This window comes from Quercus suber, unplaced genomic scaffold (genome assembly GCF_002906115.3).
Source record: "Quercus suber isolate HL8 unplaced genomic scaffold, Cork oak 2.0 scaffold_143, whole genome shotgun sequence".
NCBI lineage: Eukaryota > Viridiplantae > Streptophyta > Magnoliopsida > Fagales > Fagaceae > Quercus > Quercus suber.
Window position 1 is genome coordinate 1,000,507 of NW_027069604.1, and position 27,696 is coordinate 1,028,202.

At 33.5% G+C, this 27,696-nt stretch overlaps 2 protein-coding genes across 2 annotated transcripts in view; both read left to right on the forward strand.

Annotated features, from left to right (window-relative positions):
- LOC112036525 (probable LRR receptor-like serine/threonine-protein kinase At1g56140) overlaps positions 1-16,009 on the forward strand; it is a 48,229-nt gene extending 32,220 nt beyond the window's left edge. Inside the window, 8 exon segments of the mRNA XM_065776837.1 lie at positions 124-267; positions 2,051-2,255; positions 2,367-2,534; positions 3,247-3,365; positions 11,008-11,218; positions 11,317-11,548; positions 11,635-11,785; positions 15,387-16,009. Of these exon segments, the coding sequence (XP_065632909.1) occupies positions 124-267; positions 2,051-2,255; positions 2,367-2,534; positions 3,247-3,365; positions 11,008-11,218; positions 11,317-11,548; positions 11,635-11,785; positions 15,387-15,716 (1,560 nt within the window). The 3' untranslated portion in view covers positions 15,717-16,009.
- Positions 16,010-17,852: 1,843 nt separating this feature from the next.
- Positions 17,853-27,696, forward strand: part of LOC112036546 (probable LRR receptor-like serine/threonine-protein kinase At1g56130) — a 29,350-nt gene continuing 19,506 nt past the window's right edge. Inside the window, 3 exon segments of the mRNA XM_065776838.1 lie at positions 17,853-18,156; positions 25,132-25,248; positions 26,869-27,058. Of these exon segments, the coding sequence (XP_065632910.1) occupies positions 17,853-18,156; positions 25,132-25,248; positions 26,869-27,058 (611 nt within the window).

The window sequence follows — 27,696 nt, forward strand, 5'->3', positions numbered from 1 at the left end:
AGTACAAGTAATAGAAGTATAGTACAAGTAATATACTATATCAATATACAAAAGAGAGCCTTTATATAGGCTAGGTATGTGTGCAGTACAAGTAATAGAAGTATAGTACAAGTAATATACTAGGCTAAGCCCAATGGGCTAATCTATACACTAACAGGACTTAAGAATGGCAACTACAATGTTACTCTCCAGTTTGCAGAAATAGCTTTTCAAAACTCTGCTACGTGGAGAAGTCTTGGGAGGCGTGTTTTTGATATCTATATCCAGGTCTGTACTTTAATATTGAACTGTTGTTGAATTATAATGTTTATTTTTAAAATGAAAAATAAATTTGTATTTTGTTACACTTTTTTTTTTTTTTGTCACTATACTATATATAAGTATATATCTTTGGACAAAGCATTAAGTGTTTTGTATTTTTAATAATCATTGCAGCGTGACATGGGATTATGATGGCCATAGAACTCTTAAAGCGCCAATAAGGATCTAAGAGAGAGTGTGTGTTTTTTGGAAAATTTGGTTTATCTCTAGTACTTTTTAAAAAAGAATATCCTTTTATTTTAATAAAAAACTGTCACATTGCCCACTAACTAAATAAAAGGTAGAGATTAAAACTCACTACCAATTGTCATTGTTATTTAAAAAGAAAGAAGGTGTCCAGTTAAAAAAAGTATTAGAGATAAGCCAAACCCTTTTTTGAGAATTAATCATTAAGATACCATAAGTTTTTATAGTTATCTGTGTTTTTGTAAAAAAATAAAATATAATAGAAAAGTAAAATAAACTATCACACAAGGGAAGATAAAGGTTTAAGTAATTTGGTTAGGCCTGCGTCCAGGAGTGATTTTTTACTAAAATAGGGAGAATACAAAGGTGGAAGAAAAACACTCTCACAAAAGTTTGTTAGTATACAGTTGTAATAGGTAATCACTGCCCTTACATATACAATGACAAATGTACCTAAGAGTTAGGTTTTTGGGATTGTCCAATGGGTTAAAACACCTAAACTGTAGACGCTAGTATATTTAGGTTACCATTGTCTTAATTAAAAATGGCATGCAAAATAAAGTAGGAAAGAAGAACTATGAAATGGGACAAATGCACAGAGATATACATGGAAAATCCCTAGGAAAAGGGGTTAAAAAATACAGTGAAGTAAGGCTTAAACTCTTACTTTTGAGTTTTGAGAGAACTTTTTACTAAAACAAAGAAGAACTTTTTCGAGGTGTTCTCTCTTACAAAAGCTCTTTGTTCTCTCTTTTATGCTATTTTTGTTTCTATTCTTTCCCAGAAAAAGCCAAAAAGGTATGTATCTTGGTTAGCTCTCCTCTGTTTTATAGGGCAAGATGGTAGCTGGATCTTGTGTAGGTGGCAAGTATGCCAAACCATAGGTGCAGCAGAGGTCATTAGTTATTCCTGCCAAGAGAGTGCAAAGTGTGTCCTTGGTTCTGGGCTGTAGGTGGTGAGCCAATGAGATTAGTGCACACAAGGTATTGTTTAGTCCATGCAGAGTGTTGGCCAACGATAGCACGAGATCAAGGTCCTTTATGATGGCTAGCTGTACTCACACTCCTCTGTGGTAGTGCTCTTTTTGTGTCCAAGACTAGTATAGGATTGTGATTTTATAGAATCCTTCAATCTAAATCGCGATCTCACGTCAATTCTAGTTTACAAGTAATATTCTAGTACGAATAATTTGATTCTGCGGTACCGGTTCATAGAATTTTACGATCTTGAAAACCATGACCTGAAAGGATTCGAACCATTTCAATATCCACCTTTTCTCTGTAATTTTACCCTGAATTGTTGCTGAGTAATTCATAGCAATTGACTTTGTGGGTTTTTTTTTTTATTATAATATTTACCTAACTAATTTCCAAAACCCCAACTAGACTAGTTACTTTTGAAACTCCAAATGTGTCCCTAACAAATGGTCAACGTATTGATTGAAAACTTTGACGTGAGCCTCTCCCCTATCGTGTTTTTTTTCCCCCTACTATATTTATCCTCGTCTGTGATTCTAGTTAAGTTTTGAATTAGTTTATTTCAGGGGGATCTTGTTTTCAAGGATTTTGACATAAAAAGGGAGGCCGGTGGACTCTCTTTCCGGGCTGTTCAGAAGGACTTTAAGGTTCTGGTATCAGAAAACTACCTTGAAATCCATCTATTTTGGGCAGGAAAAGGAACATGCTGCATACCTGGAATATGTACTTATGGACCTTCTATTTCAGCCATCAGTGCTACGCCAGCCCCAGGTAACATAGTAGAAAGTCTGTAAATGCAATTCAGAAGGTGTACCACCACTTTTCCGCACATGAATTCACATATTAGTATTATGTTATTGACCATGCCTTGCTTTTGTATAGATTTTATACTCAATGTTAGTAAGAAACCTTCGGGCAACAAGAAGAATAAGATTGGTCTTATTGTGGCTATATTTGTTGGTGCTGTTGGAGTACTAAGCTTTCTGTTTGTTTTCGTGGTTTTCTTCAACACCAGAAGAAGAAAAAATCTTCAAACAAATGATTATGACGGTAAGCCGGAAATCTGATATTGCACGTCAATGATGGTGGTTGTGTTTCTATATTTTTAATTCAGTAGTTCATTGGTTAGTTGACCTTTGTATGCTGCATATATTATTTAGTACAAAATCCGGTGTTTCAATTTCATGTTTATTTACAAACAATAACGGCAAAGAGGAATTTGTATTGAAACCTTTTCAATCTCTCTGTGTACGTTACAAACGTGCACATACATGTTTGGTATACACATGTGATTGAAATCTCACATTAAATAATGATAAAAAAAATGAGTTGTTAATATAATATTATTGAGCAAATACCCATTTGGTTTAGGCATTTTGGTTAAAGTATGTCTCTTTATATTATTTTAATTATTTAGAGAAACATCCTAAGGTTTTTATATCCCCAACAATCTTTAAGAAGTATGAAGAAGCTAAGAAACATGAGTTAGTTGACTAGACAGTTTTTAGAAGAACCATGAGTAGAAGAATCTGCTAGTACATGTTCAACTTTTTAGTTTATATGCATGTTGTCAGGAACTGCTGAGTATAATGTACTTATAAGCAGTGTCTTGTTAATCATATTCCCCACCCCCCATCTCCCCTACTCCCCTTGTGTGTGTAGTGATAAGGCCTCAGGGTATGACCAACTTCCAATATATTCTAGCCGTTAAAGACACTATGGTTAATACAGATTACAACTTGTTTTTATCTTTCAATTGCAGATCTCTTAGGACTAGATGCTAGACCATTTACTTTCAGCTACGCTGAACTAAAGATAGCTACAAATGATTTTATTCCTGTTAACAAGCTTGGAGAGGGAGGATTTGGAATTGTCTATAAGGTAACTCTTTATTCTATTAAGAACTCGAGTGAGTCCATGTCTGTGCCTTTAATTTGACCATCTATTAAAAGCTTCGAGATGTTACACATATATTACACTTTCCAAACAGATGACAGCATGCAACATCATATGTTCTTCATTTCATTAATTCCTTCCTTTATTTTTATCGTTATTCAAACTTATGTTTAGACCCCTACATCGTCTTTCTATTAATTTTAACCAATTAATCAATATCAAGTCCAATTATATACTTATTTGAATTCAATTGCAGTATGGATAACACAACGAAACAATCACACAAATGAAGATGAGAAATTATTCATGAAGCAAAACCAATAAGATATTTTGGTAAAAATGATTGTTAGATTAATTAACAAATCAATACAAGAGCTTATACATAAGCTGTAGCGCTGTACGAGAGGAAGAAAACAGAAACTAATCGCCAAAAACTAACACGTGTTTAATAGTGATTACTAACTAACTATCACACGTGCTTGTTAATAACAAAACTAATACAGCAAATGAACTAAAAGTTGTTTTAGTTAACATATAAGAAAACTACAGTCATTTTGTTCTTCTTTTAATTTGCAGTTACTCTTGTTTTCTTTGGATGCTTTTCTTTGGCCCGATCTGTTCTTGTTTCTTCTTCTTATCTATTGAGGTGGGCCGGTGTGGCTATGAATTGCCAGCCCAATTCGGTCAACTAAACCAAATACAAGTTGTAATAGGACACCACACAACCGACTAATATTAGTATATATATTAGAGGTTTGTATTGTGCGGAAATTGTACGAATTCCAAATAACCTAGTAGGCTTCAGTGGCATAAGAAAATAGAGAGTTAGGGAAGCAGTCTGTTTCTAGTTTTATTGTTTCTTTTGTGAGACAGAGTTAGAATGCAATTAGGATTTGGGTTTTTTGAAAGTGTTCTTGTATAGTGAAATATCTTCATTGACACCGTAGAGGTAGGCAATTTGCCGAACCACGTAAATTTTTGTGTTCATTGTGTGTGGTTATTATTCAATTTATGCCTATTTTGCTGTTATTGATTAAGTCCTAGGGTACTATTTGCACAACAAGTAGTATCAGAGTAAGGTTAGGATTCAATCCTTTAAATATAATAAAGATGTCAAGCACAAAGTATGATGTAAAGAAATTTTGTGGTAAGGGAAATTTTGCCCTTTGGCAAAGGTAGATAAAGGATCTCCTAATAATTCAATAAAAAGTTCATAAGGCCTTGCTTAGGAAGGAGAAAAAACTAGAAAAGATGAAGAATGAAGAAGAGATAGAGATGGATGAAAAAGCAGCTAGCGCTATTCGTCTCAACCTAGGTGATGAGATCATTCACAACATTCTAGAGGCAAAGACCGCAAAGAAAATTTGGTAAAAACTAGAAGGATATGAGAAATAATCTAAGAAACAAGTTGTACATGAAGTAACAACTGTATAGTTTGCATATGAAGGAGGATTCAAATCTATTTGAGCATCTCAACACATTTAACATGTTGAACACCCAATTGTCAAGTTTTGGGGTGAATTATTGATGTAGAACACAATTTAATATCTAATTTTTGTAAATATTTAATTTTAGCATTCTTATGTAATTTTTTTTTTTAATTTTAGATTTAGGTTATTTATTTTCTTCTTTTAAGGTGCTTTTAATTTTGTTAGTCAAATTAGGGTTTTATATGTTTTTGTAGTCTCCTTTGGGTTTCCTAGCCGCCTTAGGGTTTCTAAACACCCTAGATTTTCTTTTTACTACTTAAATGCATTGTAGCCACCAATGGCAATTCAATTTTGAGATTATTATTAATAAACTCAGACGTTTTGTAAATTTTCTTCTTTAGTGGATTTCAATTTTATCACCTTATAGATTTAAGGAACCCTTCGAAGATTCAAGGTTTACTACCTCGAAACTAGCAGTTTAGTTTATGTCCATTAAAGAGAGCATCGTATGTGCTTTCTTTAGGTTTCTGCAACATCAATTATGAGGATAAAGATAAAGCGTTTAGCATCGCTTCCTACATATTTTGATTATTGATGTACAAGAAAGAGACTGTAGGGGCCTTTTTGTTGTGCGTTGGGTTGGGCTGCCTCCCGCAAAAGTTGTTTTAGTTAACATATAAGAAAACTACAGTCATTTTGTTCTTCTTTTAATTTGCAGTTACTCTTGTTTTCTTTGGATGCTTTTCTTTGGCCCGATCTGTTCTTGTTTCTTCTTCTTATCTATTGAGGTGGGCCGGTGTGGCTATGAATTGCCAGCCCAATTCGGTCAACTAAACCAAATACAAGTTGTAATAGGACACCACACAACCGACTAATATTAGTATATATATTAGAGGTTTGTATTGTGCGGAAATTGTACGAATTCCAAATAACCTAGTAGGCTTCAGTGGCATAAGAAAATAGAGAGTTAGGGAAGCAGTCTGTTTCTAGTTTTATTGTTTCTTTTGTGAGACAGAGTTAGAATGCAATTAGGATTTGGGTTTTTTGAAAGTGTTCTTGTATAGTGAAATATCTTCATTGACACCGTAGAGGTAGGCAATTTGCCGAACCACGTAAATTTTTGTGTTCATTGTGTGTGGTTATTATTCAATTTATGCCTATTTTGCTGTTATTGATTAAGTCCTAGGGTACTATTTGCACAACAAGTAGTATCAGAGTAAGGTTAGGATTCAATCCTTTAAATATAATAAAGATGTCAAGCACAAAGTATGATGTAAAGAAATTTTGTGGTAAGGGAAATTTTGCCCTTTGGCAAAGGTAGATAAAGGATCTCCTAATAATTCAATAAAAAGTTCATAAGGCCTTGCTTAGGAAGGAGAAAAAACTAGAAAAGATGAAGAATGAAGAAGAGATAGAGATGGATGAAAAAGCAGCTAGCGCTATTCGTCTCAACCTAGGTGATGAGATCATTCACAACATTCTAGAGGCAAAGACCGCAAAGAAAATTTGGTAAAAACTAGAAGGATATGAGAAATAATCTAACAAACAAGTTGTACATGAAGTAGCAACTGTATAGTTTGCATATGAAGGAGGGTTCAAATCTATTGGAGCATCTCAACACATTTAACATGTTGAACACCCAATTGTCAAGTTTTGGGGTGAATTATTGATGTAGAACACAATTTAATATCTAATTTTTGTAAATATTTAATTTTAGCATTCTTATGTAATTTTTTTTTTTAATTTTAGATTTAGGTTATTTATTTTCTTCTTTTAAGGTGCTTTTAATTTTGTTAGTCAAATTAGGGTTTTATATGTTTTTGTAGTCTCCTTTGGGTTTCCTAGCCGCCTTAGGGTTTCTAAACACCCTAGATTTTCTTTTTACTACTTAAATGCATTGTAGCCACCAATGGCAATTCAATTTTGAGATTATTATTAATAAACTCAGACGTTTTGTAAATTTTCTTCTTTAGTGGATTTCAATTTTATCACCTTATAGATTTAAGGAACCCTTCGAAGATTCAAGGTTTACTACCTCGAAACTAACAGTTTAGTTTATGTCCATTAAAGAGAGCATCGTGTGTGCTTTCTTCAGGCTTCTGCAACATCAATTATGAGGATAAAGATAAAGCGTTTAGCATCGCTTCCTACATATTTTGATTATTGATGTACAAGAAAGAGACTGTAGGGGCCTTTTTGTTGTGCGTTGGGTTGGGCTGCCTCCCGCAGTAGTAGGCCCAAGTATTCTGAGTAAGGGAGTTGAGACCAATCCAACTACAACTCAATTTGGTCCTGCTTGTGTGCAAACATTGAGTCCAAGTCTAAGGAAAGAAGCTGCAAAGTGGGCTTATCTTCTGTTTCTGCCGCAGAAAACTTTTCTCCAGTTTCTGCCGCAGGATTGATGTTCTTGCCGCAGAAGGAACTTTTCTCTAGTTTCTGCTGCAGGATTGACTTTTCTGTTGTGTAGCAAAACTTTCTGTCGTGTAGTAAAACCGTCTACCATGCGGTAAAACTTTATACTATGTAGTGAAGCTGTCTACTGTGCAATAAAGCTTCCTGTTGTAAAGCCTTCTGGTGTGCAATAAAGCTGTCTGCTGTACATTAAAGCTGTTTGTTGTACTTTAAGGCTATCTGCTGTGCTTTAAAGCCTTCTGCCGTGTGAATGACTACTCTTCATTTTTACTGCAGAAATACTTTTCCACTTTCTACACATAAACGAATCTAAAAACCAAAGAAAATACTCATCAAACAAATGTTAGTTTAAATGGGTTAGTATATTCTCAAATATATACAAATATATCTATGGCAGGATAATGATTAGTTTGTGTCAAAAGCAAAACATATAACAACAAATAAAGAAGAAAGCTTCAGCAGGAAATGGTTTAGCTTGTATAATAGTTAACACAGTGAATATAATAAAAAGGTACTACAGCAAAATAAATAATACAGCAAGTAAAGACACCACAGCAGGATAGCTGATGCGGCAGACGTGATAAAAACGTACTACAACAAGATGACTAAATACGACAGATATAAGTTATAATAAGATAAATCAAATATGTTTGCAATCAAAATTAAATATTGAATCTGCCCATAGAATAAGTAAACCAAGAAAGAACCGAAACTCCAACTTGAACAACCTTGTCATAGGCTCCTACCATAAAAGTTGTGCATTTTGGAGAATAGGCCTAAATGACTACTAGCTATTACTTTTGGAGACTTCAAAGAGTGGGTTTGCTAAAAGGGAGGGAAAAGATGGTCTATTGATGCATGCTCTTATTCTTGCCACGTTTTCTCTCTTCTTTTTCTTTCTCTGTGTTATTTTTTTTACTTTTAGTTTCTAACTACTATCTTGCCGTGGATTGTTTTTCTCACTTGGGTCTTTTCCCTTTTTCTGGGTTCCTCTCTCTAGGTATTTACTACTCTTTTATCATGAGTTTCCTTCCTTAGGTGCTTTTCCCCCCTCCCCCTGGGTGTTTTTCTTCTTCCCCTGTTTTTCACTCTTTCCCCTGTTTTTTTCTCTGCCTCCGTCCTCCTTTTTTTCTGCCGTGGTTACCTTCCTTTTATAGTAAACTGATTCAATGGGATTTCTCCCTTTTACCCCTAGGGTTTCACCAACTGTTTTTGATTCGTTGTGGGCATCCTTTCAAGATTACCCACTTACCCATTGGTTGCCCCGTCCACTGCCATATGCTCAGAATATGTTTGCTGCACGACAAAATTCTCTTTTGTTTGTTCCTGCCGTATACCTCTACCTCTAGGTTCAAAGATCAGGATTGGGCTACTTCACTACCTAGCTCTATGGCATGCATCAGATGATCTCAACCATTTATTACTTCTTTTGGGTAAGATACCATTCCAGCAGGATATATTTCCAAAAGAAGTTATGGCAGGAAACCAAATATAGACCCCCTTTTTCCCCCACCAACAAACCATGCCCTCTGAATCTCTTTGACTGTGGGTCCACCTCCCCTGTATTGGCTGGGTACAGGTTGGTGGCACCCTGACCCTTCTGTTTTTGTCTTTTTTCATTCCCACGCCGTTCCTGCCATAGCAGACCAGTTCTGTTTTGTCCTGCTGCAAGTCTTTCACACGTTTCCTGCTGTGTTTGTCATTTTCTTTAGTTTGGGCTTTTCTTTCCTTCACGTGATTCTTGCTGCTGACACTTCCTGCTGCTCCTTGTTTCCTTTCATCGTTCTTCTTCGTATTAGTTTTTCACGCCTATCTTTTTTATACAAAAGGATTTGGGCTTTGTGGGCCAAATAATGTTAACAAGATCAAAAGGGTCTTGGGCCCAATTTATCTTTATCTGCCAAAGCCATCCTGCCAAAGAACTGTATTCTGCGGCAGATCTGTATTCTGCTGAAGAACCGTATTCTGTAGTAGATCTGTATTCTGCGGCAGTAAACCCTTCTGCCGAAGAATAGGGACTTATGTCTTCATCTGCCGAAGTCATTCTACTAGAGAACTATATTCTGCGGTAAAGCTATATTCTGCGGCAAATTTGTATTTTGCAGTAGATCTATATTCAGTAGATTTGCGTTTTGCCATAGATTGCTTTCACTTGCCCTTCTTTCTTTGGACCTTTCTTTCTCTTCATTCTTCTTGGTGGGTCATTGGGCTTTCTTCCTCATGGGCCTTTGGGTACAGATTTGCAAAAATGGGCATCAACAGAGACTATATACTTGATGAGGTGACTAGTGCTTTCTTATCACACATAGAAATGAAGCAAAATGGTGATGGTTCTCAAACTAATGGACTCATTGTAAAGCCAAAGTTGAGCAATCAGGGTAGAAGCAAGTCAGAATCCAATGGAAACAAATTTTAGTCTATATCATGTGCAAAGAAAGATGCAAAGTGCTTTTATTGTCACAAGAAATGACACTACAAGAATCAGTGTAAAGAGTTGAAAGAGCATTTATAAAAGAAGAGGAATGGAAAGAAACCCCCAGAATCAACTAGTGTTGTTGAAGAAACATCAAATGAAAGTGAAGTTGATGCAAATTTACTTTCAGTCTCATTAGGTAACAATGTTCAATCAGAATCTTGGGTTTAAGATTTAGCATCCTCGTATCATATGACCCCAAAGAAAGATTGGTTTGACACATATAAGTCTTCCAATGGTGGTATGATCCAAATGAGTAACGAAACTACATGTCCAATTATTGGGATTGGTACCATGAGGATCAAGATATTTGATGGAGTTGTGGGAGTTATTAGTAATGTCAAACATGTTCCAGATATTAGGAAGAATTTAATTTCTTTAAGAGTATTGGATGATTTGGGCTATTCATTCTCATCAAAGGGTGGAATCATGAAGATCACCAAAGGCGCTTTGATAGTGATGAAAGGAAAAAAAAAAAAAAGTAAGTATGCTTTATAGATTGATTGGGAACACAGTTATAGGAAGAGTTGCAGTCACTACTACCATAGAGTCTAGCACTGATGACACGAAATTATGGCATATACGACTTGGCCATATTGGTGAACGTGTTATTAAAGAGTTGCACAAGAGAAGTTTATTAAAGGGATTGAAGACATGCAAGCTAGATTTCTGCGAGTATTGAGTGTATGGGAAGCAGCATAGAGTTAGTTTCAAGATAGGCTCTCATACAAGTAAAGGAGTTCTTGACTACGTTCATTCAGATGTTTAAGGTCCAATTTCAATTTTTTCTCATAGTTGTTCTCAGTATTTTGTCAGTTTCATTGTTGATTGCTCCAGAAAGGTATGGATTTTATTTTATGAATCATATCATAAGTTTGATGTGTTTGGCATATTTAAAAAGTGGAAAGCACAGGTTGAAAATCAGATTGGCAAAAAAAATAAAATACCTTAGAACAAATAATGGCCAGGAGCATAGAGATAAAGAATTCATAAGATTTTGTAAATTAGAAGGAATTACTCATCACTTCATGGTTAAAGGAACTCCACAGTAAAATGGTGTTATAGAGAGAATGAACGGAACCTTAGCAGAAAGAGCCAAATGCATGAAATTGAATGTAGGGTTGTCTAAGGTGTTCTGGGTAGAGATAGTCAACATAGCACACTTCATTATTCACTACAACAAAAGTGAACAATGGTAACAAAACTTTTCGTCACAATATGTCTATAGATCAGAATTATCTCTTGATGAGTAACGATTTATCATTTAATTATTTTCTTTAATAATTTTTGTTTGAAACTCAATGCAAAATAGGGAACACTTAATGATGGAAGAGTAGTTGCTGTGAAGCAACTGTCTGCTGCATCACACCAAGGAAAGAACCAGTTTATAACTGAAATTGCTATTATATCTGCTGTGCAACACCGAAACCTCGTGAAATTGTATGGATGTTGTGTTGAGGCAAATAAACGACTCCTTGTTTATGAGTATCTAGAGAATAAAAGCCTTGATCAAGCATTATTTGGTATATGAACACATCTTTGTTGCTGCTCTATCTCACTTTATATGCATAAATATTTATGTATAGTAAGTAGTTTAAATTTTTATGCTTGCATGAGACAGGGGAAAGAAGTTTGAATCTAAATTGGTCAACACGCTACGCTATATGCTTGGGTGTAGCAAGAGGTTTAGCTTACCTTCATGAGGAGTCACGACCTTGAATTGTACATAGAGATGTGAAAGCTAGTAATATCTTGCTTGATTCTGATCTCATCCCCAAAATATCAGACTTTGGCTTGGCCAAGCTATATGATGATAACAAGAGTCACATAAGCACCGGCCTTGCAGGGACCGTGTAAGACCCGAAAGCTTAGCTAGTTTCCTTGTCCCTTTGAATTATATAATATTTCATTTTATTTAACGATTGCGTTACTGATTCAGTGGATATCTTGCACCGGAATATGCCATGCGTGGACACCTTACAGAGAAGGCTGATGTGTTTGCCTTTGGCATTGTGGCTCTAGAGATTGTTAGTGGGAGGCTAAATTCAGACTCCAGCTTAGAAGAAGAAAAGACATATCTTCTTGAATGGGTATGAACCATATATATTATGTATTGTTGCATACAGAAGTTGTTATCTTTCTTTGATTGGATGCATAGTCATTTGAGTTGGAGATAGAAAATTAGAATATATATATATAATTATTTTCACTATGCAATGTAGTTCAAAGATGTTTATGCTGTCTTGTAGCTATCCAATGCTAGTTTTTTTTTTTTGGATTTGTTAGCAAAATTTTGGTTTCTGGCTAGTGCTTAACTAATGCTAAGGATTATCTGATTATCTTTTCCTTTCTAAATATTGAAACTTACTACATGGAGTTAACACTTAATTTATACATATGAAAAAAATTAAGAAAGCCCCAAAATTGCACTAAATTGAAAAATGAAGCATTGATTCTCTAATAAGATGAAAATAAATGGCTTTTTATCATAATTATATTCTAAAAATAAAGCTACACTACTCTAGTCCTAACCACATTTTAAATTAGAAAATGACAAAAGCAATACATGGGACAAGACCTATAATCTGTCTCCCTATTTCAGTCCAGATACTAAGTCATGGATTGGGAAAGGGTAAGCCTCATCCCGCCCCCCAGGGGCCCTGTGATTAAGCCAATTAGGGGCCGTTTAAGGCCCCCAGTGGAACAAGGACAATTTCGCGCGCCCCCCCCCCCCCCCACCCCCAAAAAAAAAAAAAAAAAAAAAAAAAAAAAAAAAAAAAAGAAAGTTGATCGAGGACAATAATTTTAACCAATAGAAATATTTTTATACCTATAAAATTATTAATTAGACCCAAATATTACATAATAGATTTAAAAAAAAAATAGTAATGCAGTAGACACAACAAAATGTTATAATAATTTTACAACATTCTTAAATTAACTTGCCAATTGACACATGGGCTTATACTCACCACAATCTCTAGTTTAAATTTTTTGTTATGCTAATTAAGAAATGTTATGAAATTTTTCTGTCCTTAGCATTACTTAAAAGAAATTGTTTAGAGTAATATTATGTCTATAATATTTTCACAATAAATCATTGGAGGTAAAAAAAAAAAAAAAAAAAAAAGTGATATTAGTAGTGAGTCCAAATTAGAACTAATAACATATTACTACATATAATTTGTTTTGAAATTTTTGTAAAAATATTAAGAATGTAGCATTACTCAATTGATTATCAAAGACAAAAAAAAGGGTGGTAGAATAGCAAAGTGTATGCGATCAATGTCCACTAATTTCTTTGTTTTTATTTACTTATATTTATTTTAATCTTTGTAGCTTTATATATATATACTAATTGTTAACAAAAATTTTATGCTTCATGAAAAAATTAATTAAGTTTTAAAAGGGTTACCTAGATAATTTGTTTAGTAATGCCTAGATAATTGTTACTAGTAATGCGCACAACATAATAATTTAAAAGGTAAAAATATAATAAATATATAAACAAGTAAAAAAGTTTTCAAGAAAGGTTTTTTTTAAATTAAATGATCATATCACAATTGAACAAGAAATCCATTAAAAAAAAAAACTAAATTTTTGCATCTAAAGAATTTTGAAGAGTAGATTTTGAATGAAAAGATATATATTATTTAATTAAATTTAAATATATAAAATGTCTAGTTTTAAACATCCTTAAACCCCAAAACCCCTTGGGCCGCTCCTGCCCGCCCCCCGGTCCTCGTGTCTCCCAGTGTCTATCGGCTATATAAGCAATTTACCACAAAACAACCTTAATTACATTTATTCATAGTATTGCCTAGAGATCATAACATCACATTTCTACAAGAAGACTAGAGATCACCGTGTGAAAGAATTAAAATAATTGTAATTCAACATAAACTAAGCATTGTCTAATTTTTTTTATTAAACAAAAAGTGAAACAACACATGAAGCCTAATTAATCAAGCATTTCAAACATGCAAATACACACACACACACACAAAGACCTGAGATTCAAGAGTGCACTTTATAATGCAAGGATGCATGAGATGCAAGTGTGAAATCATGAAAGCAGCTGGATTTGTCTAGGTGTTTTACAAAAATATAGTTCTCATTGAGACAATTAGAATACCCACAGCCAATACNAAAAAAAAAAAGGAAAAGTTGATCGAGGACAATAATTTTAACCAATAGAAATATTTTTATACCTATAAAATTATTAATTAGACCCCAAATATTACATAATAGATTTAAAAAAAAATAGTAATGCAGTAGACACAACAAAATGTTATAATAATTTTACAACATTCTTAAATTAACTTGCCAATTGACACATGGGCTTATACTCACCACAATCTCTAGTTTAAATTTTTTGTTATGCTAATTAAGAAATGTTATGAAATTTTTCTGTCCTTAGCATTACTTAAAAGAAATTGTTTAGAGTAATATTATGTCTACAATATTTTCACAATAAATCATTGGAGGTAAAAAAAAAAGTGATATTAGTAGTGGGTCTAAATTAGAACTAATAACATATTACTACATATAATTTGTTTTGAAATTTTTGTAAAAATATTAAGAATGTAGCATTACTCAATTGATTATCAAAGACAAAAAAAAGGGTGGTAGAATAGCAAAGTGTATGCGTACCAATGTCCACTAATTTCTTTGTTTTTATTTACTTATATTTATTTTAATCTTTGTAGCTTTATATATATACTAATTGTTAACAAAAATTTTATGCTTCGTGAAAAAATTAATTAAGTTTTAAAAGGGTTACCTAGATAATTTGTTGCATTACTACTAGTAATGCGCACAACATAATAATTTAAAAGGTAAAAATATAAATAAATATATAAACAAGTAAAAAAGTTTTCAAGAAAGGTTTTTTTAAAATATTAAATGATCATATCACAATTGAACAAGAAATCCATTAAAAAAAAAAACTAAATTTTTGCATCTAAAGAATTTTGAAGAATAGATTTTGAATAAAAAGATATATATTATTTAATTAAATTTAAATATATAAAATGTCTAGTTTTAAACATCCTTAAACCCCAAAACCCCTTGGGCCGCTCCTGCCCGCCCCCCGGTCCTCGTGTCTCCCAGTGTCTATAGGCTATATAAGCAATTTACCACAAAACAACCTTAATTACATTTATTCATAGTATTGCCTAGAGATCATAACATCACATTTCTACAAGAAGACTAGAGATCACCGTGTGAAAGAATTAAAATAATTGTAATTCAACATAAACTAAGCATTGTCTAATTTTTTTTATTAAACAAAAAGTGAAACAACACATGAAGCCTAATTAATCAAGCATTTCAAACATGCAAATACACACACACACACACAAAGACCTGAGATTCAAGAGTGCACTTTATAATGCAAGGATGCATGAGATGCAAGTGTGAAATCATGAAAGCAGCTGGATTTGTCTAGGTGTTTTACAAAAATATAGTTCTCATTGAGACAATTAGAATACCCACAGCCAATACCTTTAGAATATACTGAACTCCTTGACACATTTGAACAATTGGATTTCTCCCTTCCACCACCTTTGTTTTGTACTATATATATTCTGAAAACCACTAAAGAGTTAACTCATTGCTAAGAATAGAATGCTCATTGTTGCTGCCTCTATACTATATTATGTAGCCTGGTAACACGTGTATCTTTCTCAGGCTTGGCAACTACATGAAAACAACCGTGAAGTCGATCTTGTGGATGCTAAATTGTCAGAATTCAATGAGGAGGAAGTAAAACGAGTGATGGGAGTATCCTTTTTATGCACGCAAACATCCCCTACATTACGGCCATCAATGTCACGAGTGGTGACAATGCTCTTAGGAGATATTGAAGTGAGCACCGTAACCTCAAAGCCTGGATATTTGACTGACTGGAAATTTGATGATACAACAAGCTTAAGAAATGATGTTGCAGCTAGAGGAACCGTTAGCGTCTATTACGACCATTCAGAAAGTACAAGCATGGTGGGTTACGTAGATAATTAACCTGCTAGTTCTTCTAAAACCATGCTTGGTAAGGCTATCAGAGAGGATAGATGAGAATTAGTCTGTATTTTGTTTTTTTTTTTTTTCCTCATTTTCAATTTCTGATTACATAAATAGAATCAGAGATGTAATTGTTTGAAATGTTTTCTTTCCCTTATGATTGACACCTTAATTTATTATCTGTCGCACAATAGGAGTGGAGTTTGTATCAGGTTGTGACTAAAACAGTACTCAAATAAAAGGCACTACTGAAGAGGCCTTTCAAATATTTCACAAAGGAGATTTATTTGTTTTTTGGCCTTAGGTCTACCTTGTTCAAAGTAAATTCTTGGTTTTTTCCTTTTTTTTATTTTTATTTTTATTTAGTGCCTGTGATGAAATGTAGGAATCTTGGACTTGGGCATTGTTTGACGAAATTTGATCAGCTAAGACTTAATTTCTTAGATTGAAATCTTTTAGAGTTCTTAAGATAGCTTTTTCATGATACAGATATAGATGTTTGTGTATTTTTCATATTAGGAGAAATTCTCTTCACAGTTTTTTCTTTTAACTTCATGGAAAGTGGTCCCTCAAAAAAAAAAAATTTAAAAAAAAAAAAAAAAAAAAAAAAAAAAAAAAAATCTCTTTTTCTTTTTTTTTTTTTTTTTTTGAGTTTATGGTTCTGTTTGATCATAGAGAAATTGTAAAAACCCGTGAACGAAAGAAATTATTTTTTTAAGGGGATGTGATTATTTTTTTTTCCTTTTAAGTGCTGGTGTGATAGTTTCTGGAAAAAAAAAAATTTGAGCTGGGTGTGATACTTTTAATATTATTTAAATAATATAATTTTTGGTTATAAATAATTTTTGGTTATAATTAAATGACTTGTGTATAATCTGTTTGTCGTCCACGTCAACATATTTTGTTAGATAGCGGTATATTGAAACTTTGTCAAGACAATTCCAAGACAATCCCTGTGCCTTGCAAAGTCCAAAACTTTCTGTGAAGAGCTTGTCGGAATGCATTTCCAACGATGAAGAATCTGCAGCAGCGATGTGTGGTAGAAGATTCAATCTGTCCCCTCTGTTCGCAACAAGAAGAGACCATGCTGGCATGCTCCATGCAATCTGATCTTGCCCGGAGTTAGCACAGGTGTGGGAAGATAACAATCAATGGAATTTCAGACATCAAATGACATTTGTTGATTTCCCTCAACTGCTCCTTCATGTTCTGGATTCGGATTGCAATGAAGATCTTTTTGCTATGCAAGCTTGGACGGTTTGGCTCAGGCGAAATAAGGTTAGAACCTATGAAGCAGGGGTGCGTTTCCAAATTCGGGTGTGGGTGTGGGTGCAGATGCGGGTGCGAGACTCGGCAATTTTTGAAAAAGTTAGGTGCAAGTGCGGCGGGGTGCGACAATTAAAAAATTATTAAAAATATTTTTATTTTTATTTTCTTTATATTTTTACTATTAAAATATTCTTAAAAAACACATTACTATGCCTTGATTCACAAAACAAAGAAAGAAGAAGGCAAGAAACACAAAACAAAACACAAAAGAAGCAACAAATATTCAGAATAAAATTAAGGAATGACAGATTTAGGATGTTTGGGCCTCATTCAAAGCCGATTTTAGCTGTTCCAGCATGATTCAAGGCCAATTTCGGCCATTTTAGTCCATTTCAACTGTTTCGATCGCCGATTGATACAACCCAATTCGGCCAATATGGCTTGATTCTGGGTGAATTTGCCTGGTCGGCATGAATCGAAGCCAAGTCAGCACGAATCGAGCCGAGTCGACGCGAATCTGTGAAAATAAAAAAATAAAAAATAAAAAAGCTCAAACGTGGCACCTTTGCGCGGCAGCCACGTTGGACTCCGATGCAGCACCCTCCTAGCCACGTCTGTGCTTCATAGGTTAGAACAGCCCCATCGGGCTTCCCACTAAATTAGGTTGCACAGAGAGCACATGACGCCTTGATGGAGTACAGATCAACTTAGCAAAAGTCACGCAACACAAGGCCCTCAATCCGAACAGATGCTAGGTGGTCACCCCCTCCTAATGGCTGGTATAAAGCAAATATTGATGCAACCACGTTCCAAGAGGAGGGAAGAGTAGGAATTGGAATCATTTGGCATGATAGTAATGGGTTGGTGATGGCATCTGCATCAGAAAATTCCCAACTTACAGCTTCAGTGGTGGAGATGGAAGCTTTGGCTGCTATCCGAGCCATTGAACTCTCTGTTGAGCTGGGTTTTGACAAAGTTGTCTTTGAGGGTGATTGTCAAATAGTCATGAAGGCACTAACAGACTCATCACAACCATTTGCAACCTATGGCTTGCTGATCCGGGATACACAAGTCTTGGCAAATCGGTTTAGTGGGGTTAGGTTCCAATATGCTAGTAGAGAAAGTAACAAAGTAGCTCACAACTTTGCCAGACATGCACGACATATCACAGGTTATTATACATAGATGAAGGATGTTCCAATCCAATGTTTGAATGTTTATCAGGCAGACATGCCTTAATGAAATAAAATTCAAGTCTTTTGGTGAAAAAGAAGAAGACATATTTTGTGATTGCTTTTAAATTTGATAATGTCTAACATTTCAATTGAATAAATGTACTATGTCTTCATTAAGTATATCAGGATTCATATGTAGCTCAATTATTGTTGGCTTGTTAGACAATAGCTAGAAATCTTTGTAAATAGGTTCGACGCTTAGAACCGGCCCATTGTTTAGTTCACTGAAATCTTGGTCGAACAAGCCCAAGTCTTGTGTTTTTTTTTTTTTTTTTTTTTTTTTTTGAGAAACTTGGTTTTAATAGTGTGATCTACATGGATCAAAACGAAATTTCTCATCTTATTCAAGTTGTCTCGAATCTCAATTCTCAATGCCTCGAATTATACTTTCTATGTCTAATCTATGCATATGTTTTTCGAAAGGGGTAAATATATATATTATTTTTTGAGAATGAAAAGGGGTAAATATTGGTTGTAGGAAAAAATTAAGATATCTTAAAGACATTTATTTAGAATATATTTTTAAAAACTTTTTATGAGAAAAAAATAATTAATTCTTTTGAAGGTTTTTTTTTTTTTTTTATCTTTTTCATAAAAGTTGTGTCAAAACTTTTCTAAAATTATTTATTAGCAATTGCTTTAAGGACACCCATTAAAATGATTCTTGATTATATACATGATACATCATTGGGAAACTAATAGGTGTGATGGTCACTCCACATTTAGAAGTGTCAGAATTCAAGTTTCTAAAAGAGAGTTTCACACACACATATACTTAAATTAGACTAGAATAAATTTATATTTTGTATCTAAAAAAAATCAACTTGAAAGATCAAGTCAACAGTTGCCTCATTGATTGCACCATCAACAATTCACAGTTGTCAATTCCATTCTTTTAGGGCCTAAAAAATTATTTAATCAATAATAAATCATTGTTGTAGACATCATAGATATCTGGAGGAATAGATTCCATCGATAAGAGGAAAGTCACAAAATCTAGCTTTTCTGGCGAATCTATGAGCAACATAATTATCAAAGTGTTTAACATGACAAAAAACAATATCAGAAATTAAAGGAAGGACCATATTGATGCAAGGAAGTCGATACCGTACCGGTACCGGCCGTACCGGTTGCATACCGGTATCGAAACATTAACGTTTCGTACCAGTTTAAATACCAGCCGTACCGGCCATGTACCGGCCAATTTCGGGCAATACCGGCCGGTACGCCCACAGAAAAAAGTTTTTTTTTTTTTTTTTTTTCAAGTTTTGTAATTTTTGAATTTTTGTTAGGGTAGAATGATAACTTATTTGCATTAACTTATTAGTATTATTTTTTTTCTTAGTATGCAATGGTAACTTTTAAGTTTTCTATTTTTTATATTGTGTGTGTGTTTTTTTTTTCTTTTAATTGATACTAAAGTCTAAAATTATGAATAATTAGTTTTGAATTGAGAAAATATTTTATGGTAAACTTTTATATTTATTATAATATATATACACACACATACATATATATATTTATTTAAAAATATAAAAAAATAGCGGTAAACCCGAAACGGTACACCGGTATTGACCGGTACAGTCTCTGGTACGGTATTGACTCCCTTGTATTGATGCCCTGAAGGATATGACTGAAATCTGATGACTGCAGCCCCCCCAAATTAATAGCATCAACGATAATCTTTGAGTCCCCTTCAACCTGCACCTTCCTGAAACCCAGCTCCTGCGCAAACCAAATGGCACGCCAAGCTAAGGTAGGCAGTGAAATTTGTTGTGACAAAGCAGCATAACTAATTCGTCTTCATTACTGATAATAACACCCAAACCTGCAATGTTTTCATAAGAAAAATTTGCCCCATTGAAATTAACCTTGAGCCAACCCGTGGGAGGAGGACGCCATCAGACTGAATAGGCTGTAGCTGGAATCTTCATTTGGACAGGCTGGAGTTGCTGGAAGCCTGGAACTCTTGAAGGTTTTCCTGGGCTAAGGAGCTGATTTTTGCTAGCCAATGTCAATTCCATTCTAGTGACTGTTTTAATATTTCCTATACACTATATTTATTAAGTATGGTATAGTATGAGATTTTTTTGCACTGCACCAAGAGGTCAGTTTGCCCAATTCCAAATCCTGGCCAACTACTTTTGTTTAGTCATCATCAAGAAAACAAATAACTTTTCGTGTTCCGTATCATAATACTAGGATTTTATTGAGTTTATGACAAAAAATATGTCAGAAAGTTTTATAAGAAACTCACAAAAACCTCAAAATTGCCAAATTTCACTACTTGGTAAATAGATTGTAAGCACAAAATACAAAAAGCAAACATAACATAACACCATATAGAACAAATCAATTAATCCTCAACACATCCAATTTAACCAACCCTAATCCACCACAATTGTAGAAATCATAATTAGTAGAAAGATAAATAAATAAAAAATAAAAAAAACTTGGAAATCAAAAACAAGGCATCTGAGGGTGGCGTCGTGGAAAGACTTGGAGATGTGGAGTACTAAACTTCTAGAACCAATAATAATAATAATAATAATAATAATAATAGCTAGTCGTTAACCCGTGCAATGCATGGGATAATTCAATAATAATCATATATATTTAATTTGCTTCAAGGTACATTAATGATCAGTTTACAAAAAAAAAAATAATAAAAAAAAATGCACAATGAAACCCCTAATTGACAACACACCCTAACATCAAAGATAGTAAAAGACTTAATTAAATTCAGCTTGATAGGTGGGGAAACTAAAGCATACCTTGCTTAAAAAAATTTCATTTTGATAAGACCAAACCTTGAATGTCATGAAGGGATCAAGCCAATGTTCTTATCTTCAATGCAAGGTCTCAATAGAAATTCCCAATAAGTTTAGTCACTCCAAGCCTCCAATTAAGAAGAGCTTAATTCGAATAATTAAAACAAACATAATTCATAAACTATGAAACATGTAACTAAGGAAATAAAAATTATTTGAATACGTTGGCTAGGACACTCGCAATGCAAGCACTTGTCCATTCACTTACAACAAAAGTATCAAAACATGAAAATCACAATAACAAAATACAAAATTTTAACTAAATAAAAAAGTGCATTAACCTATATTTTACTATAAATACCCATAGAGCAAAATATAACAAAGGAATAAATATGTTTGAAGAATAAATATAGAGCAGAAAATAACAAAACAACAAAAGTATCAAAACATGAAAATCACAATAACAAAATACAAAATTTTAACTAAATAAAAAAGTGCATTAACCTATATTTTACTATAAATACCCATAGAGCAAAATATAACAAAGGAATAAATATGTTTGAAGAATAAATATAGAGCAGAAAATAACAAAGGAAAAATAGTTCAAATAAAAAGTCTCTAACATCAGATTAGTCACGAATACAAACAAAGAGAATGTTTATTTGTACACTATTGAAGGGTGAACTACAACAAACCAATGAATGCTACAGTAATTAACTATAGCTTAATTTTGGATGTTGCTACTAAATTCAATCTAAATTATTGCCAAGACTCGTCTTACCAAGCTACATGTTTTCATAATCCATATTATGCATCTATACAGTTAATACTGCCTTAGTCTTTGGCAATTCTAAATAAATGTATACTATTTTGTGGCAACTTTAAGTTAGTGATCTACTTTTACAAACATCAATTTAGTATTGTGAAGCTATGAATGTAAACATGTAGAATTTCATGTTCAAAAAGTCATATAATGGAAGGTCTATGCAATAGTAAAGATATAATTTTGGTACACATACCTTTCTTTCAGCTAATCTTATATCCTCCAATTCTCTCTCAGCTTCTTCTTTCTTCCTAGTTGCTTATTCTTTTGCACTCTCCCTTGTCGCTACAATAGGATCCTTAGCAGCTTGACTGTAACTCTATAGCCACATGACTTGAATACTCTACTACTAAGGAAGATTAGATGAACAATTGAAAACCCAATATGGATAAATGTTGAGCAACTTTGCTTTCTTTGTGGTTGATGTTGTATAATCCACAATTGTCTTAGTTGTGCTTACAATAGTGTCATTTATTTGTGTTCCCTTCTCTATTGTAGTGTCTTTCATGGCCTCACTTTTCTCTACGACTGTATCCTTTGCTTGTGCTGGTACCTTAGTCTCTATTGTAAACATTAAAAAAATATGTTTATAGTGGATTATATACTTGGAGAGATTGTAGTCAGAGAGAGAATAAAGCCTCTAGAAGGCATAGCAACTTCTCTCGGAGGCAAAGGGAGACGCTGGCTACAACATTTAGGGTTGTTGAAGGTTTAGGGTTTATGGAGGTAGCTCTTATTTGAGTCAATGATGAAGTGTGGGTTTTGGCAAAGAAGGTTACGAAAAGAGAGAAATAGAGACGTGTTCTAATTGGAATTAGATCAAAAAAATAAAAATGATGTGGCAAGATCTGGAGAAGCCATCAAAAAAAAAAAACTATTGCACTTGATAAGATAAGTACAAGTTGAAGAAAAATAATAAATATATAAGATATAAAACCAAAAACAAAAAGAAATTAAAATAAAAAGAAAAAGAAAATAATGGTAACGTGGAAAATTGTGGAAGTTTCAAAGGTTTCAGTTTTATATATAATAATAATAATAATAATAATAATAATAATTGTAGGGATGAAGGCTCGGATATATAGATATTGGGTCATGGGCCGCACCCGAGGACGTCCCATGACCCCCTAACCGTATTAATGTGAAAGTGATGCCTGAATGGTAACTTTCAGCCTTACAGCTACCCACAAAGATTTCAAGAATGTGCTAATGAGACAAATATCAAGACTAACAATCTAATCTACATGTGAATGGCTGAGATGAAAGAAAGAGAGAAAATATATAAGGGATGAACTCCCTTATAGAGGGGATCATCAGAAAAGCCAAGGAAAGATTACTGTGTAACCAAGAACTGTAATTTCTGTATAAGTCTAAGAGAAATAAATAAGAACATACCTTCCTCAAACTTAATCGAGGAGAACTTTTCTTGCTCAAATTGTTTGTTTTCTTCATTCCACCAATAACAACCTATTGTTATCAGTATCTTCCTAACTCATTGAACATTCAGTCTCAAGTTCACTCTCTAACAAATTCATTGTTTTGGCCTCATTGGGCCATTGTCCATCCATTTGGGCTGTGGAGCAAAACGTGTCCTTACAATAATAATAATAATAATAATTTGTCAATTGAAACAAAATATTTTAATATCGGTATACTCCGACTTACTTAGGGGTTATTGCTAATTTTATAATATAAATAAATATGCCAAAATATTCTTCAAATAGTTTTAAACTAGATCAAATTATTAGTGAAAAACCAAATAATGTTTATTCTTGGAGCACTAACATTTGGGGGAGGGGTGTGAAAAACCCCCTGTTGTTCCAAGTATTTGTGCAAATGACTGAAATGGCAAATGGACCGAAATTTAGGCTGAGATAAAGGAAGGGTACGAAATTTTGTAACCATTCTAGCCTTAATTGACAACATTTTTAACTTTACAATAATCATCAGATTATTACCTAGGCCTACAGTACATCAAATCTCTCAATTATTGTGCTATTTGAGTGCTATGATAATGCTAAAGTTGCTCCCGGTCTACATTGGTTTCCCGACCTTGGGTGGGAATTTAGAGGTTAAATACCTCGTTTGCCTAGCTTTAGCGTTTGGCTTCGAGTCGTATGGGAATATTTAGTATCAGAGTTTAGAGGGTCATTTAGTACAGGAGTTTAAACTCGTCAACGTAAAAAGTGATTTTTTTTTTTTTTATTCAGCCAAAAAGAAAAAAAAAGTTTTACCAAAAGAGTAGCTTCCACGTTTCACCATCACCTTCAACACCTGCCTACGCTTGCAATAAAAAAAAGCTTGCAAGGTTCTGGAATTTGGTTTCAACTGGATATAATTGGGAACCAACCAACGCCTCCTTCTTGTGTCGAGTGTCGACTTGGCAGATTCATTAATATGTTGGTTCATAAGTCATAACTAGTGCACCGTGTAAAAACACCATGTGTAACAAGTATTTTCGTTAACAAAATTACCAATTGTGAACAAATTTCGAAAATAAATAAAGAAAAATATAGGCCTAAAGGTGGTTAAAAACCTACTAACGCAATACATTGTATGCATGCAGCTTCATGTGCGAAACAAAGCAACTATTTTTTGTTTTGTTTTGTTTTGTTTTGTTTTTTTTTTTTTTTAAGTTTTTAATTTTCTTGATTAGTTCAGTTAGGAAGAAATTCTCATCGTTCAGGGCCTCACTCACATATTTGATCCACCATAGCAGAAAAAAAATGGAAAGGGAATGTGAAAGAATGGATGTATTTTTCTAAGTTTTGGAGTGGAAAGACTTTTCTTTTCTTCTTTGGGTCCGATTAATTAACTATTCATTTTAGACAAGTTTTTATAAAAAGTTAAAAAAAAAATTGTCAAAAAAATGAATTACTTTTTTTCGTTTTTTTTCTTAAAAAAAAATTTACTTCATTTTTTCATAAAAAAATATTCTAAAATTGATTATTAATATATGCTAAATCCTTTCTTTTTATTATCATAATAATTAGACAACTTTTGCGGAAAGCAGTCAACATCGTGGGAATGGGATAAAACGCGGTCGAATAATGTTATAGTTATACCATACGAAAAGTACAGGCGACAGCGCCCCGCTTGACTTTAACATGTCAATTGTCACGTGGATCCACATCCAGTTCATACATCATGATCATGTGTAGTTTGAGTTGGACTTCCCTGCACTGAGCGCTGCATGTTTTTTTTACTCTCACTGTGTCCAGTAGCTTCGTACTTCTTCATGTGTGTAGTTTGAGTGTTGGGTTTATTGAACTTCCAACTTCTATTTGGGATTCATTTTGTACCTGAATTCATGTCAGGACCACCCTCATCCATGTTTGCCTTTACCTTCTTCTATGCTCTCTTAATCATCACTACCCTTCTTAATGTTGCTCATGCCCAGAATCAAACAAAAGCTGCTACAGATCCTAATGAAGGTGCACCCATCTCCTCTCTCTCTCTCTCTCTCTCTCTCTCTCTCTCATTTCTCTAAATGTTGTTTTTTTTTTTTTTACTTTGTTAGACTGTATTCAATTTTGTTGTGTATAGACTATAGAAAGGTCACACTATCATCTTTAAGATAAGAACATATCAATACTAATTGCAGAAGAAACATTAGCAAATTATCGAACATTATTGAAGAAAGGTTACTGGTAGAAAAATCAAGAAAAAACATAGATAGGAAAAAAAAAAAAAAAAACAGAGAGAGAATAAATCTAGGGTACACCCAATCTTTCACCCAATTTGTTGACTTGTTTTGCCCTGTACAAATTTTATGGAGCCACCATTTTTCGTCAACCACTTACAATCGCACAAGTTAGCAAGTTGTGAAATTGGGTGTAAAAATGGTTGTGTCTAGGAGGACTGGAAAAAGAAAAAAAATTTCAATTGTATTGATCAGAAGCAGTTTGGTCTGGGGCACAGAACTTTTCATCCAATTTTTCGCATCCTCTGTTCCATAGCATTGCCACTTCATCGACTAGCCCACCACAACTCAAAAACCCAGGGCAGGGAGTGAAGTTTTTGGTGTTATTAGACTTATTGGATTAGGAATTTTTCAAATGAGTAAAAATGGTATATATCCATAAGTTCACTTTCAATATCAAGAGTAAAATGAATCTATGATATCACACAAATTGGATCTCTATCTCTCAGTATTCAACTATTGTCCGTTGAAAGTCCTATTCCTCTTCCTCCTGATTTGCCACATTAAACACAATGGAACTATATTCTAAATACCTTATATCTGAAAGAATTGGACATTCATTGCGAAAATTGAAACACTCCTCTCACTCTTATAGGCATCACCGGTTTGTGTATCAAATACAAAATTATATAACTCCATCAAAAATGGACTATTCGTAAGCAGATGACCAACATAAACACCATTTTGGTTGCAAATATTACACTAATTTACAATAAACAACACCTTATTTAGAATAAAGCATAATGCATTTTGGCAGTGTGGGAGAATTGAATCTGAAATTTCTATTTGCACGTTAGTGCCTAAGCCAACTATTTAACCATGTGGTTTTTTTGGGAACCTTGATTCAAAATTCAATGTGCCAGATAATTAAATTATACTTTGACTTTTTGGTGATTCTCAACAAATTGTAAAACCAAGTTTTGAATGGTGTAACTAAAGTTTCTAAACTGCTGGGTTTTCTTTTATAAAAGGAGGAACTAGTTCTTGATTTGTAGCATTATAAATTAGTCAAATTGAACTAAATCCTTAATATTTTTAAACACCCAAAGTGGTTTACATTCTAGTCTAGTGAAACTGAATAAAGTCCCTATCTAGTTCAATTTTGACTTTATTTGTTTTTAAGGATTGATTTAAAACTAACAAAACTATATATCCTCCATTCACAATACATCCCCTAAGCTTAAACATGACTCTAGGTTATTGATTTATCTTTTCTAGTCATTGCGGAGTAAATTAAAGCATTGATTAACCATTAAAAATTGAAAAGATAGCTTCATCACAGAGAGTGTAGCTCTATGCTGTTTCTCAGGTTGACTAACATGTACATAGCTTGGAAATTTAATTTCTGCAGTGAGAGCTTTAAATTCAATCTTTCAAGAATGGAAGATATCACCAATTCTGGGTGGTCAATGGAATATAAGTGGGGAGCCATGCAGTGGTGCTGCAATCGATAACACCAGCTTTACAGACCCGAATTACAACCCATTTATCAAATGTGAATGTTCATACAAAAATGGCACTGTTTGCCATATCCTTGAACTGTAAGTTTTTGCTCAATGCAATTCTTGTGCTTACTCTTGTCTCTGGGGTTTTTAATGTAAATATGCTCATTATAGAGAAAATAATAGTGCTCTCCTTTTTCACCTTTTCATATTACTCTGAGTTGTCAGTAGAAAAGTAGCCTTAAAAGTGCTCTTAATGATGCAAATTGATGCAACCATTAAGACAGACCTTGTTTTGGTCTTTTACATTGATGGATTGATCTCTTTCTGACTAGCTATGGAAACCAACAAACCAACATTACTTTAGCTAGTCCCACTTTCCATACACACACATTTTTACTTATGTTGATGTATTTATTGCAATAATTTGGGACATTTTATAGGTTAAGAGTTACTATACAAAGATAATAAGTGAAAAAAAAAAAAAAAAAAAAAAAAAAAAAAAAAAAAAAAAAAAAAAAAAAAAAAGGGGTGAGGCTATATCAATATTTATGGGTGGCATCTCATCATATTTTTTCTCATATATATATATATATTTATATAGTGTCTAATTGGGAAATAGAAATAAAAATTTGCCCCTAGCACCTCCCATCACACTAATTTTTCTATCATGTCTTGCTATTCTGCATGTCAATGTTTGGTGGTTGTATTTGTTATAGAGAGAAAATTTTATGCTC